Source organism: Lineus longissimus, chromosome 16 (assembly GCF_910592395.1).
Source record: "Lineus longissimus chromosome 16, tnLinLong1.2, whole genome shotgun sequence".
Classification (NCBI taxonomy): domain Eukaryota; kingdom Metazoa; phylum Nemertea; class Pilidiophora; order Heteronemertea; family Lineidae; genus Lineus; species Lineus longissimus.
This window is the reverse complement of record NC_088323.1, coordinates 1,715,535-1,731,207: the sequence shown is the minus strand read 5'-3', so window position 1 is coordinate 1,731,207 and position 15,673 is coordinate 1,715,535. Positions and strand designations below refer to the sequence as shown.

The 15,673-nt window shown below is 41.7% G+C and overlaps 1 protein-coding gene across 5 annotated transcripts in view; it reads right to left on the bottom strand.

The window, feature by feature from the left end:
• LOC135500117 (uncharacterized) overlaps window positions 1-15,673 on the bottom strand; it is a 46,101-nt gene that overhangs the window by 13,418 nt on the left and 17,010 nt on the right. For 4 of the 5 annotated variants that reach the window (XM_064791330.1, XM_064791333.1, XM_064791332.1 and 1 more), the window contains 2 exons: window positions 14,511-14,625; window positions 2,218-2,451 (listed from right to left, as the gene is read on the bottom strand). In XM_064791330.1, coding sequence (XP_064647400.1) covers window positions 2,218-2,451; window positions 14,511-14,625 — 349 coding nt within the window. Of the gene's footprint in view, window positions 1-2,217; window positions 2,452-8,642; window positions 8,791-14,510; window positions 14,626-15,673 lie in introns of those variants that run through there. The other variant, XM_064791334.1, reaches the window with a different exon arrangement.

Below are 15,673 nucleotides of genomic sequence, written 5' to 3'. Positions count from 1 at the left end.
TGAAATAGAAAAGTTGTGAAATTGGTCAGACAGCAATCAAAAAACATATTTTGTTGGGTGATGACATTGGTCTAGGTACCGGTAATCCGACTTCTTTCTGGACAAAGGTATCTGCCGTACTTCCTTCTTACCGCCCCACTAGGATTAGACTTCAAATAAAAACAGCTGTGGTCGTACCAGTAACATGCCTTTTCTTGGTGAGGTGTGAAGATGATATATACTTGACAATTCTTCAAAATTGGCACCATATCACCCAAGTCATTCTGTCCTCGGCTGATTTTAGCCCAACATATTTTGAGGTTCCCACTCACTAAGTAATGACTATTACGATGAAAAACAGATTATTTTTATGACTTTTTCCGAGGAACAATGTTAAATTAGGACTTAACGGATATTCATAAAGCAACAAAATCAGAGGCGGAAAAATCAGAAGGAAAAAAAGGGAAAGGACAGTTTACCGGAACCACAGTCATTTTTATTTCAAGCCTTACCTTTATATAAATTGAGTTTTCTATGGGGATACGGGATCAGACCGCCGCTTATATGGAAGTAATCCCCCATTTCCATGACAGGAAGATCTTTTAAACCTGCCATGATTTTGATCGACTAAACCAATAGAGGGTGAAGTCTGTTGGATAATGTTTAGATTATCTGTCCCGAAAACGTAATTATATCTATCCAGCGGATCACTGATCAGAAACAGGACTGAAACTGACTAGATCACTCAATGTGAATAAGGAAGTCCATTCCAAGAGCTTGTGCAATTGATATCCACCAAACCCGGCAAATCAAAATCACATCAAAATTCCTCGGCAATAATTGTAGCCCAAAATAATCTGCACCGAAACACACAGGAGTCAAAATCACAAGGAATACATCCCATATTTCTCGTCCATCGAGACCCTCCGCGTGAGGGGCGCCATGTAGAACTGCCAAGCGTCATCCATTGCCAAAATGCACCCAGCGTCGCTAAACGAGGAATGATCGCAAGCAGATCGGTGCCCGTATCAAAATGCTCCCAGGCGTCATCGTGACGATATATTTTCGATGCGACGAAGATTAACACAAAAATACAAACATATGACCTTTTCCTAATCCCATTAGATGCTTAGATTTTTGCGCAATTATGTCAAGACATGCAAGCGTATGCTCTTTACCCTTTTGCCCAAAAAGAAACTAACGTTTAAAAGGAGACGTATTGTTGCGATAATCTTGTTGTAATTGATGTCGTCTTTTGTCGAGCTGAACGTGCATCAGGTAGCATCAGATATTGTCCATCGACTGTGCGAGCGACACAAGTTAAGGGTTCAATACACAAGAGACATTGCCGTTATCGGAGACATACACAGAGTTAAGCATGTCGGCAATTTGAAACTATTATCTTCCCCGAGTTCTGCTGCCTGAAAGTGTCTATTCCAAGGCCTGGATTAACAACCAGGAAGACTTCCACTGGATAGTGCGTGATGTGCCTCTTTGAAACGGCACCGATAAACATGAACTTTCCCCATGGTGCTGATGCTAAGAAAGTTGCCACATCCTGAAGTGTTTTAATGAGGAGAGAAATAAGGACCCTGGTATCCCGAACAGCCAGGGGCTACAACGTGATACAGAGCTATATGACATACTGTGCACAATGCTGCCTGCTGCGGGGCTCCCTTAAGTTTGAAATGGCATGCTAATCAGTTTGGAGATCACAGTAATGTTAAAGCAGAAATCCTTTGCTACTGTCAGATCACATACAGAGGATGCTAAAGTCTAGCTTATTCATCTTTGTAAACATCATTGATTGTGCTTTGCTATAACTAATGTTACTCCTTTGAACCTGTACTTTCTTATCGGTGTCGCATATCAACAGTATTGGGATCCATTATCTTCTCATATTCTGATGATTTTTTGATCGCTCGCTCTAATCTCTCATCTGTAACGATTCTTCTTTTGTAAAGACAAGTACAAAAGCTACGATGTTGGATCTTCAACAACTCTGGAGCAAGCGCTGTGACGTCAGAGTTCAGAGCAAGCTGATCAATATCAGAAGACCACTGGGTCACTGGGCCAAACTCGAGCTCGAACTAGAAACTGCACTGATGCGCATTTATAATGCCAAAGAACAGATGGTAAACCTGGCCGACGATGGATGCAAAGCCTTAAATCTTGGAACTAAAACCAGTATCATAAGGCCACAATTGATGCACTATCGCTCATGAAGGAGATACTTACCAGTAGCACTGTCCACCTGCTGGTCCTGTGCCGAAGCGGTCAGCTGGTTTATCTGCTGTATGACGCCCTCCAGGGTGTCCTCGGGGTCAAGGTCATGCATAGTGGGTAGCTTCGACGACTCGGATAATTTCATCATCGGCGTCGCTTCGGATATTTCATCTTTCTGGTTGCTGAGTTGATTCTCGAGCTCACATAGTTCGCCGAGAATCGTGTCAAGGTCAACCTCTTCATTGCCTAGAAATACACAAGGAAGGATTTTTGTGAGAGACATGTGTTTGAGGCCTTGGGTAACGCACTTGTTTCTGTTATAACGTTTGGTGTGGAAAGGATGGGGGCATTCTCAAGGAGAGAGATCATGATATCTGCTCCGAAGATGGAGCACTTTATGACCTAGGTACCTGTCACAAGGCTTTACATTGACATATGGTTGACATACATTAGACTGAGAAGGTTCCATTTGAAGTAATGAGTTAAGGTCATAAGGACTGTTTGGCTTGGCTTGAACAACTTGGCTGACACCTTTTCTGAACAAGACCAGTAAGCTGACAGCTCTTGAAAATATTCTACCACAAGAGTGCAGCACCTCCCAACCAGGATCTTGGCACTCCCCTGTGTGATACATACAATGAAATTCTATGAATGGAATGTCAATGAAAGAAAATGGTCATATCCTATTGTGAATGACCAGAATGAATGGCATACCAAGGTACCATTACCAAGTGGGAAAAAACACTCAAAGATACTTCATTTTGAGTTGTATCTTAATTATCAAAATAATAGGCCTTTTTCTTGGTGCATTTGCTAAAAATGTGAAAATGGCATGTCCTCTCCTGATGTGACCATAACCATTACTCTCAAACCTATCATGTCAGAAACAAACTGATTTGAGATGAAGTGGTGTATCAGGTTAATCAGTGGGGATCAAATCAGAGGGCATGGATGTGGGGGGGGGGGGAGAAGGTTATGGCCTATCCATGGCGATGAGCCTCCCCTATGGTAATGTCCGTATCAACCTGTCAAGTTGCGATGCGACAAGCGCCTAGTTTTGGTAGAGCGGGTCACATATGACGTCTGTTTGGGTCAAGTGTTCAACAAAGAAGACCAACTTTGTTGAGGGTCACTTATGAGGGAAAACAGCTGAGGTCAAGTGTCCCTGCCCTCGGGTTTAACACTTGTCTTGGCTCAAATTCCTCTGTTGTTTTTGCCAAATATTTGTCCTTTTTGGTTGGGACAGGAATGACAGGTTTATATGTACATGTACATCAACGATGACTAAGTAGTTGAAAACTCACTGGAGGTATACCATGAAGCATTCAAGTTTGAAATTGAACCAAAGATGGGAAAGCTTTTTGGGACACCCTGCTGACCCATGAGACAGCTGACTCAAAACACGGACATCAGTCAGAAACAAATCGACTGCAAAGCACTTTAAGGGTCAAACTTCTCTTTCCCAGTGTCGTAGTATATCAACCTAATTTGCATCCACTCGATGTCAATGATAATTGAATTAAATCCTAACATTCAACAATTTAAGGAATGGAGGTCGACCAATTTCACAAATTTAACCATAATTGGGTTCAGTGCCACCAAATATTGGCTATCATCTTGACATCGGCAAATTCAATTGGTTCTGGCAATTGAAAATCCTGAATGCACCGCAATTTAGAAATGTATTCACAGTTTACACAGAGTCTATCTGATTTTGTTGACGTTTTCCCAATATTGGTTTGTTATTGCCGCAGGGCAGACTGCATGGAAAGATCAACATTGTCTTAGTGTAGGCATGACATGGCCAGACTTTTTAAGGTATGAAAATGTTGGCTTCAAGAAATGGCCAGACATACATGTATCTTGAGGGCTTGATAACCGATAAACTGAGGAACTATTTGGAAATGATTGCTCCTTCCATGTGCACCTTAATGCATTTCCTCGTGGGGGAGGGAGAAGACTTGTGTGTACAATGAATGGAGTTCTGCTCATGGCCTTGCAAGGACAGTCCTCTACCTAAAGAGTCAATGTCTTGCATATCCCACCAGGTTCCACGATCAGACTGTGGCAGGCAAAGATCGATTTGTCAGGCTAGGACGCTGGTAGATCACTGGCCACTATGGCCTTACTGGGACACTCTGCTCGTCCCAAAATGGTTAACCCTTCTGAATATTCCACCAGTTTTAGTGATTAGGCCGTCACAAGCAAGGATTGAGTTGTCAGGCTAGGATGCCAGTAGATCATTGGCCAACCTTATCATGACATTGTCGCTCAACTCTGACATTTAGGCAAGCTTCTTGGCAAGGCAGCTATCACCAACAGTTGGTGGGATGCAGTCATCAGCTAATAGGCAGTAATAGAGGAGTTTTCATGAAATATGATTTAGGCCGTAAAAGGTACAATGATGAGAAACTCAATTGCTACATGGGACCGTTATTGGTCAATTAGTGAGAACATCAATGACTTTCACCCAATGTAAATCAGTGACCAGGTCACTGCAGCAGTAAAAACAATAACATCAACTCCATCAGTAACCAAGCTAGTCGATGTGCGACACACATGAACTTTGGAACAAAATTATGGATGGGTCTTTCATACGGTTTACCAATAATTCCAGACATAAATGACTGTAATTGGTTTTTACCACCAGTGACCCCAGCTCCTAGCCATTTCAAACACGGGAAAACCCATTGCATGAGAAACAGCTTCATCCTCAAAGATCTGTAATATACTTTTTTTCTGATAGAAAATTGATAAATGATATAATGGTTATGACTATTCGCTCATATTCTGGTCTCATGTTGACCTCCAGGAAGCCGATGAGATGATCACATCTCCATCCCGTGACTTAAAGCCATATGTGTCATTTCCTGCGCTATCCTGGTTACAATACTTGTGAGGCCATATAGGCAGCGCCCTCTGGACAAGAACCATAAACTTTGTAATATGGCCAATCTTACTCCCAGGACTTGTACATTTCACATTTCACACCCAGGTTGCATGAAGGGTTAAAAGCAATTTTCACTGAAGGACAGACAATGCCCTGTCATCAATTCATGAATTTATTAATTAATCAGACCGGACTGTCATCAATGCAAAACCAAATGAGCTGGCGAGTTACGCGATTGTCGGCGTCTGGTCAAAGCAACTGCCGCCATTTAATCAATGATATCATCTCATTCCAAGGTTGGTAACTGACCACGCACGTGCGCAAGTCATTAATCCATCAATAAATTTGACCCAAACCTTGTCACCCATATCAATCTAACGATCATTCGAGACCAATATAGAGCATAAGTATTGACTAATATTGTGTCATCTTTATATCAGTGGACATCATAATGTCCGGTTGATGTTGTCCTGATTGTCGAGATAACCCTTTCATTACAGTTCCCGTCACACTTATATTGACGGATGACAGAATACTGCTTTAAACCTAACATCGATTCCATAAAATTGCCTAATATTTAATAGCGACTGCCTGTTATTGTAGAATTATCAGGCCAGCTATCTCTGAAAACAATCCAAGGTGTGATGGACATTGTGGGAGCTTGGTGGCCACCGTCACTGATGCCCACATGGGCATTGTCCACTGGGCGTGCGCTGGTGGGATTGTTGCTGACCAGTGTTGACAATCCGGCAACTGGTCAATTGACCAAGTCAGCCGCCATCTGCCCCTGACAACAAAGAGAGGGTTACTGTAGTCAGTAATGTGACAATGGACCCTCATGAAATCCATGGGAACCCAACTCCCTCGTACCAGCCTAAAGTGTGCCAGACTAAAGATTCATCATCAATGTATTGATCGTGAAGGTTTTTGCTCGAGGAGATTTGAGCGTTGTTTGTGAAAGTGAAATGTGGTGGGGGATCCAGATGACAGAGCGCTTGCCTCGAACTAAGAGTAGACACATCATAATTCTTGTAGATCTCCGGGGGTCACGAGATATGACTTGACCCAGGTCCACTAGAAAACATTGTCCATGTCGTCTGCCTGTGACAGCTTATAATGTTTGGTTACATAACTGATGGGCAAGAAAGGGTCGAAAGTTGAATACCCTAATATCCCTGAGAGCTTGCGTCAAGGAACCCATACAACATCCTCCAATCATATCTGATGTGACAACTTAATGTTCATTATGCAACTGATAGACAAGGAGGGGTCCAGACATCATCCAGGTAAAAACATGACAGTTTTGGGCTCCTGACTGATCGATAGGACCCTGATATCTCTTGATACAATTGAGAGTCAGGATTCACAAGAGAGACGACATCCCTCAGACTGATGGATAGGGACCTAACAGTCTTAGGGCTCTGTTACCAACACATGAAGTCTGAGATAAAAGATCATTGTGTTTCAGTTACGAGAAGGAAGGCCACTGAAGACATAAGTGCTCCGATATGTTAACCTTGCTGAACCTGTGTACATTTATCTGAGTTCCTTGAGACACGCCCTGACTCATCACACCCAGACAGGGATTAAAATCAACCACATCCGATTGCATTAGCCAACAATGCCATGAATCATGACATATGACCGAGACGCAAGAGGGACAAATTGCAGACGTTGCACCGTTTGTCTGGCTTGAGGGTCTCATGGAAGCCCTTCAAACTGGATGAGGATGTTGTGACCTATTGAGAGAAAGTGATGCAGAATTGAATAGAAGGAGCTCTTGTGTCCTGCTGATGTTGACAATTGACAAGGATACGGTACAGACTCAGAACTTTGAATAGCAAGAGAAAGCCTCCTAAACCCTTCACACGGACAACTGGGTCTGATTGAATTCAGAGTCAACTTCAAGAAATGAAATTACAGTGATCTGACTAGTGTCCACTCTGATGGACAAGGACCCTCTGGGCTGCTACCTATTCCTGGCCCTACCCCGGATGCCACCAGGAAATGTCTGTCTTGGACCCTCTTTACCACGCTTTAAAACCTGAACTGCTGGTGGTCACATTTGACAAGATAATAGCTGTGGTTGCCATTAGAGAAGGGCCATCAAGAGGGTCCCCGCTGGGGCCGTATGGAGGTTGTTGTGACGAATTACATGGAACGGGTCATTGAGGATGGGTGATTATCCTCTTGACCAGCACCTTGGGGCAGTTTAAACACCTCTGCTGACTCAATCAATGAGATCATACCTGAAGTACTGGTGAGAAGAACATAGCTCATGGAGCCCGGCATGTGTCTAAAAGGTCTGAATCTAGATTGCTCATCCACACGCACAGCACTAGGCCTGGTTCGTAAATCAGGCAACTCATCCAAGCCCAGAGTGGTACCATTGGTTAACCTGGCAGCACATCAAACCTTGCATCTGCCGCACCAAGGTTACATCGACAAGTTATCTTTGATAGGCCAGTATATTTGTGTTAATCGTATCCCAAGCCAATTCTATCGATAACGCGTGGAGTAGTGCATGAGTCATGCCACTGGAACTACTCGGGAGTTTATCACAAGAAGGATCCGAGCAACTTGATGGTGGTTCTAAGGTTCATTCCACCATAGTGGCTGGCATCAGACACTTCACACCAGGGCAGCTGATTGGGGGGAGGCGTGATCCTCCAGGGATTCCGAACCCCTGGCAGCTGGAAGATATGGTCAGCATCTATCTGTGAGAGTGTGCCACAGTAAGCTTGCCTCTGCCATATCGTCTTCGACAAAGTGACGATCCACACAATTCATTTTGCGGCACAAAAAAAACTACCACCAACACAAATAAGAGAGGTCCCCTCCCGGGCTAATCCAGACTTTCCTTAATTACTTTTGCCTGATATAAAGGACCGATTACTCACCCAGCATGTCATGAAACGAACACCAAGAGAGCCAGCCAACACCAGCAGTGAGCGACAGAACGCCCCCCTCCATGCACAATCACACCTCCTTAAGAATTCACGATGGTGCCGCACTCTTCAAAGGGACTAATTCACTTTGAACCACACACTGAGAATCAAATGCAGCTCATTCACACTGCCAGTGTCTGTTAGATCAACAATTTTTGCATGAAGATGACCAAAGGTGCCATCAAATGCTCACAAACGAAAGATCCTATCTGAGTGAACCTTCGCCACATTCAAGCACTGCCACACACTAGGAAATGGCATGGAGACCTTTGGTACCTAGACCGTTCAAGAAAACAATGTTCTAATACTTCGTTTCTCAATCTCTGATGAGATTTCTCTTCAACAACAATTGAAGATGACAATGCAGCGTGTGTGAGAGATAGAGAGTGTCGCATCAGATCTTTTCAAAGACTTTCTTCAACCACCTCAAACCGATCAGACTGACCATGAGAAATGTCAACAACAGGCCAACAGAGCGTTGATATTCAGGTGACATCTGATCAACAATGAAGAGCACACACAATCATGCTATCAGCAGATGACAATGATAAAACTTCACCTATTTTCACCTATTTTGGCGTTGGAAGTTCTCTACTGACCTTTATACTCCCATCTGTAATGCCGCCACATGGCTCCTCTACCACAACCCCAGGTTGACAAATCACTCCACCAACTCAACTTTCCCTCAGACTTATGTTAGTTTCTTTGCGTGTATGGGACAGTCATCTCGTATTATCAGTCGCATTCCAGGATAAATATTTTGCGATCAATACAAAATATGCGATAGTGTCCCGAGGCCCCAAGACACTTCAAATCATAAAGGTGGCCAGTATTGGCATACTAAAGGTAATCTTCTATTGGACTGTCATGTTTTCAAAGTAATTTTACAGTTTATTATGGCTGTCTTAGTCATTTGGCAAGACCTCTTTATAACGTCATCACTCGCCCATGACAAGATATCTGGCTTGGTCTAAAGTCAAGTGGGATGACTTCACGACATCTGAATACAACATCAACCTTCTTCTTTTCTTCTTCTGCGATGTTTCTTTAAAAGCAATAGTGTGTATCACTGCAGCTTCAGTTCAGCCCCAGAGTCACATGACCACAGCTTCCAATGCCTAACGGAAGAAGTCAAATGTGCATCTATTATTCAGTGGCCCTTTTTATGTTTTAGACATATCGTCTTAGAAGGTGACTACAGAGAGATAATTCAACTCCACAGCCCTTTATTCAAGAGAAAACGCCATAAAATCAACATTAAACTGGCCTGGATGTTATCCGTTACAATCTTTCAAACATATTCAAATCCAGCACAGCCGATTATCACTCACCAATCAAATCGTTTGTCAACTGAACGCGCAACGGTAAACATTCCAACGTATTCTGCAGGATTTTTTTCCCGTTTGAAATATTTATATCACAAAAAGACTTGAGAGATCTAAGATATCACACTTAGTCAATCATCTGAAACTGCCGTGTGTAAACTTGAGAATGCCAATGATATAAAAAACCCAACAACAACATGATTTTAAAACTAAAAGGCCTTTGGACTTTCAGCCTTGATTGAGTAAGACAACATGATTGATGGGCCAGGCTCTGCAGTTAAAGAGGATCAGAGGGTGGAGTAACTTAGCTTGGACCAGCGCAGTGGCTGCAGAGTGCCGAGCAGAAATATTATAGTAATCACCTCATCAATGATTTCTTGCCTTAGTCATCAGGCCTGTTACAGGTGAATTCAGGTATGCAACAGTCAAATCACTGATGATTATAGCATCCCTGCATGTAATGAGGCTCTTAAGATTGCAGATTTTCCAGCTGGTTGGTTGGGTAAATTCAAATTCAAATTCAAATTAGTTTATTAATCAAAAGGCCCGGAGGGCAAAGGTACACATGGTACAATAGAAATACAATGATTTTGATTGAAAGTACATAAGACATACAAAGGATACATGACAAAAGTAACAATATAAAGTCTACTACCGGGGTCAAACCTGGAGTAGATACTAGTAGGTGGGAGAGAGGAGGTCCTTATTTTATGCGATCAGAAAAGCATTTCTGTAAAAATGATGATAGCTTCTGACAAATTCCAGGGTCCTCATTTGAAAGAAGCCAGATAAACTTATTTCCTGGTGAGAGACCTGAAAAGTTGATGTTGTTCTCATTGATAACTGAGAAAAAATCGTTCCTTGAAGCATCATATTTTGGGCAGGCAGTTAGAAAGTGAACCTCGTCTTCTATTGAAGTCCCATCACAAGAACACACCCTCTCTTCAACTTTAAGTTTTTTGTATCTACCTCTTTCAATGGCTAGATCGTGACAGCTAATGCGGAAACAACAAAGGGATCTTCTTAAAGAAAAACTTGAAATTGAAGTCAGATATTTCTCACAGCAGAGTTGCGTTTTGAAGGACCTATAAGTGCGTAATTTGTTTTTAGCATTTGGATTCCGAGAATCATCCCAAATTTCTAGCTTCCACTTTCTGTAAAATTCTTCACCTAATTTATGAACAAGACTGGAGGTTGAAACACTTTCAGCATTGTTTGCATCCAGATTCAAAGGTGTTTGTTGCGGTAGATGCAGATCCAATGAGAAAAATATACATGAACATGTATGATTGTAAACAGTATCATGGTATAGTGGATACGTTTAAGATGTGCCAAGAAAATATACACGAGATCCTCACATAAGATCTCATCTCAAAACAGTGCGGATTCCTTACAGGCAGTCGTGAAGAAAGCACTTTTCCATTGTGACTGTGGTCAATCTGTTCCACGTTGGGATACTCCACAGCACACATCTTACAATCAAGTACAACAATCCACGAACAAGCTATCGGGAGCCACACAGACAAGACATGTCTGGACCGATGCGGGACAATCCCTGGAATTCCTAAGGGTGGCCACGCTCCGCCAGACAAGACCTTTACAACCAGGTGTCATAATGATCCTATATGAGATAGATATCATGGGGGGTAGAATCGTTTATGCTAACAAGGCACTTTTGTCGTATAGAATTCACGAATTGCCGTAAATGTTGAGATATATCATTATCAATCTAATGTTGTCATCAGCTAGCGGCCATCAGTAGTTCACCACCTTGGGAGGTATCCTTCCTGACAGCACCAGTTTAGATTAAATTGTCTGTTCGGATATTGCCAAGGGCATATATCAACAATGACATGATTTGACAACGGAATAAAATGTTCGGATTCCTAAATGAAGGTATTTAATTCTATCGCTGATAAATCTTTATGATCTAACTTGATGTTGGTTAGACAGTTTATTACTGTGCCAGGGGCACTTCTGTGGTGGCCCAGTCCATGATTATAAGTGTCAGTTCCAATTGAACGAAATTCCGGTAGAGCTGCACCTGCGATATTGATAGGGATGGGGAACTGAATCAAGTTGATGCAGTGCTGCCATCTAGGCTCTTTGCAATGGCAACTGATGGTAAAATGTGTCTCTGCACATTGGCAATGAGAAGTAGACTTTCGCATAATCCCTGTTTTGATTCGCCACCAACTCATGGTCAGGGAAGGGAGCAGGGAAAACCAAAATGACCAGGAGAATCAGCATAATACTTTGCTTATAATAGACTTTCAGTATCGTGCCTCTATCTATCGCTAGTTGTGATAATGTCAGATCTGGTTGGTGAGATGACTAATGCAGTTGTAACATTACGGCCCCTAATTAATGTCTATTAGCAAATAAACATGCTCATCAACTGACATGTTCATTTTACAGCTGTATGTTTTCTGCATCTCATGATAATATAGAATCTCCCGGGACTGCATGATCAAGTCATGGTCAGGTTCATGAGGACCAAAAATGGCAAACATTACTTTGCATGACAGCCAAGAACTGAGATACTCACTGTTTCAGATAGAACCTAACTAGTATGTACAGTATACTCTCAAGTTATTTAGATCAGATTTTACAGAGTGAATAAAACTTCACAAGATCGTGAGTGTGAAGTGTTGAGTTAGACCTTGGTCTGCACGCCACTTCCTCTCATGAATCAGCCGCGGATGTAAAGTAGCCATCCTTATCAGGAAATGTTAATCATAACATCCGCTCGAATACATGGGCTACTTACACGTAACTCACATCCAAAGGCTTGAGCCCTTCATCATAGCAATATATGTGCTTGGAATAGGTTCAATGCAGTCCTGATATCATTCAATGAGCAGTTGTGATATCACCACTTGATGTTCTGTTCTCAGTTCAATAGTCACTAAACACACAGACAGATAGACCAGGGTAATTGGGACTAATTGGTGATTGACATAAAATCAAAGAGTGTCAATCAAACATGTCAAAACTTCACTCGGTTTGAAAGCAAAATTCATCCAGTATATTTCATGAGACCATCGTCAATTATTACATTAATTTTCATTGCGAACAACATCATTATCTCACCAGCCACCCTCAAACCATATTATCATCCATTTTTAGGCCACAATTGCGCACCAATTATCACCCATAAATACTTAATGAACTTTTTTAATGACCTGGTTCTAATTGGGTCAGACAATGGTGGGTATCGCAATGATCAATTAATCACTAATTAGCAATAAGTTAAAAACTTGTTAATGTTAATTACAGCACATTGTAATGTAATGGACAATTGTGTCTGGTGCAGTGGGAGCGTGCCAGATTAGCTCGTGACACTTGTTGAGAAAAGTGGTGGAAAAACTTGTTTTCTTGGTATCAATTTCAAGTTGGTTGACCGAGTTCACCCATCGAGGCTCTAATCTCTCGGAAGCCCCATCAGAAGAGCCAAAACTTCTACCAAATACAGCATTGGTAATTCCATGACATCATCGTAAGTGCCCGTGTCACTCTGTGAACGAAGTGACAGGCACAGCTTAGATTTGACTTTGTAACCAATATGTCATCATGCTACTCCACAGAGAAACCACGACCTCAGCCACGAGGACCCACGACCTCAGCCACGAGGACACAAAGCTGTGTTTGTTTATATTCTCCGACAGAAAAAGGTGTTCGGGGAGATTTCCAAGACCTGAAGCCAACTTTGTGTATCAACAACTTTTTTTGCGATGACAAATCTTTCCTACCTGATCATATCCTCCGGAAGGAGAACTTGAGACGACAGTAACTGCTCTGTTTGCGATATACAGGGTGTCTCAAAAAAAGAACCAAGTTTTAGTAGCTACTTTGATGGGCTGCACAAGCTTGCAATCCATAGTAGACTGGTTCAAGATAAGACATTAATGGAAGGCTGACTGCACGGTGTGGCAAATCAGCCTCTATGGATTATATCTTAACACATTCATCGAAAGAAATCGACTCAAAAAGTTATTTCAGACTTTTTAACTGCCGCTACATTTCGTACAGGTACTCTAGGCGATGTCTTGATTTCAGGGCAACACCTGCAGGCTGTGGAATGAACCATCAAAACATAAAGGCAAACAAGCAGGTCTGCTATTCAATGATCTTATCTCTGGAGTTAGAAGATAAGACATTCCTTGATTCAAATATGCCTGAGAAATTATATATTTCACACTCGCCCTGGCCAACTCCCAACAAGCTTGATAGGAAACCTATTTGGCACCAATGTGGACCCAGTGATGATATGATTCACAGATGCTTCAATCATAAAACAAGTTTCTGCAACTAGCTAGACCACTTTCCGACTTTATTCCACAAACAAAACTCAACAAAGACTTCACAGTTCAAAGTGTTGAGTGAAGTGTGATATTGAAATCAACTTGAAATGATTCTGAGTCATAGCACCATGTAGACTGATATGTAGCATGCAGCCATCTCTCAAGTTAGCAAATACTTTCACCAATACCAGGCTAAGCTGGCTGAAATAGCTTGCACATAATGTAAAGAACAAACTAAAGTGGCATGGCAAATCCTAATGCCAAATCATGTTGGAACCGACACGAAGTTTTTCTTGAACATCTCAACTGACTTGCATTAGCACGGTTAGCATTAGCTGTATGTTCCTATTTCACATGTTTACACAGTGCTAACATGCGTGCTAACATGCATGCTACATAAGCACGCTACTGTTTATCAAGTTTACTAATAGCATTTTTTGTGCAACGTCAAGAATTTCCGTTGAAAAATGTGAAATTCGTGGCAGGCATGGGGGGAGGGTATGGCCTGCATTTACTCCTATTAGCCTATCCAGCCTCATCAATCACCCAATTGAAAATATAGTCAGTTTTTTTGCTGATTGGAAAGTGGAGCACTTGGTCTATGACTAGTGGTAGCATCTGTTCTAGTAAAGTACCACTAAAGTATGTACTTTGCAAAAAGCAATGTAGCTAAAGAATGAACGCCGGGTGATGCAAATTGCCAACTTTTTTGACGATCGTTGGCAGCGACTAGCGATAGCATCTGCTACAGAGGGGTTGCTGGAGTGCCTACTTCGCTTAACAACATAAAAGGATTGCTACGAGATACAAATGAAAGTGATCATTAAAATCTGCCTACCTCCTCCGGAATCGTTGAGTATGAAAGACGCTCGGAAACTTTCAATGGCAAGGCTCGGTGTTAGTTTGCTTGGAGGATGCGGTGGACTGGCTTCTAGTGGCGCACTCTGGATGCTCTGTAAGGAATGAGAGAACGGCGAATTTAGTTATCGAACATGAATTTTGGAATGAATTCTGAAAAGAAAACAAGACTTAGTTTTGTTGAAAAACCACCTCAGTAAACAAAACCAGATTGCGATATTACATTTTTATGACATGAACATCAAAGTTTTCAGAAACATATGCTACAATGCTGGTCACAAGTAACAACTCCCATGATGCACAACATTTGCTCCACATTCTATGATCATTCCTGATAAATATGTTACAGTGATAGTAGCGGGCCCCTTAAATTCACAAGCAGGGACTGGCCAGGGTGCGGCCAAGATGTTGTATGCATGCAAATGTTACAGACAGCAGGGTATGTTATTTCTGAACATGACAGTTCTTGATGCATTCTACTCATATCCATCTATCATCTTGTACCCAAGAGAAATATGTCATGTACAACCGAAAAAATAAATTGTACAATAGGTCCCAACTGGGAGACCAGGAGATAGTTCTAAAAACAGACCAACTGAATAGTGCTCCTTGCATTATTCATAGAGATAGATATATCTTTGGGTAATTTTAGTAATAAGTCGGCAAATATACACTGTAACAATATCACCAATATTGAACAAGCAGTCGTTCATATACAATGCTAATCTATTTCAGGCGAGACAGAAGACACAATAATATACTGTGTGTTCTAAGAATGAGATCTGAAACAAAAGTTACAAAAGTACAGAAATCACATAGCAAGCACACAATTGTTTTTCAGAATGACATTCTGCAAGTTTGCAATTTTTCCCTTGATAGAATTGAAATCAAAGATTGTCATACAAATATTGAACACCCAATACAAAACGAGTTTGTTGATGCCGTTGGGGCAGAATATGAACAATAGTTTTATTTGGAAGTAAACACTCCCACTGTGTGAATTACAATATCATATTTCAGAAACATTTCCAAATACATTTCATCAGACAAGCCTAGAGGGATCAATACGACCTATATTGGTTTGATATTTCGATTTGATAAACATTGCCACAACAACACAATATATGTTGAGCAAAGTGTCTG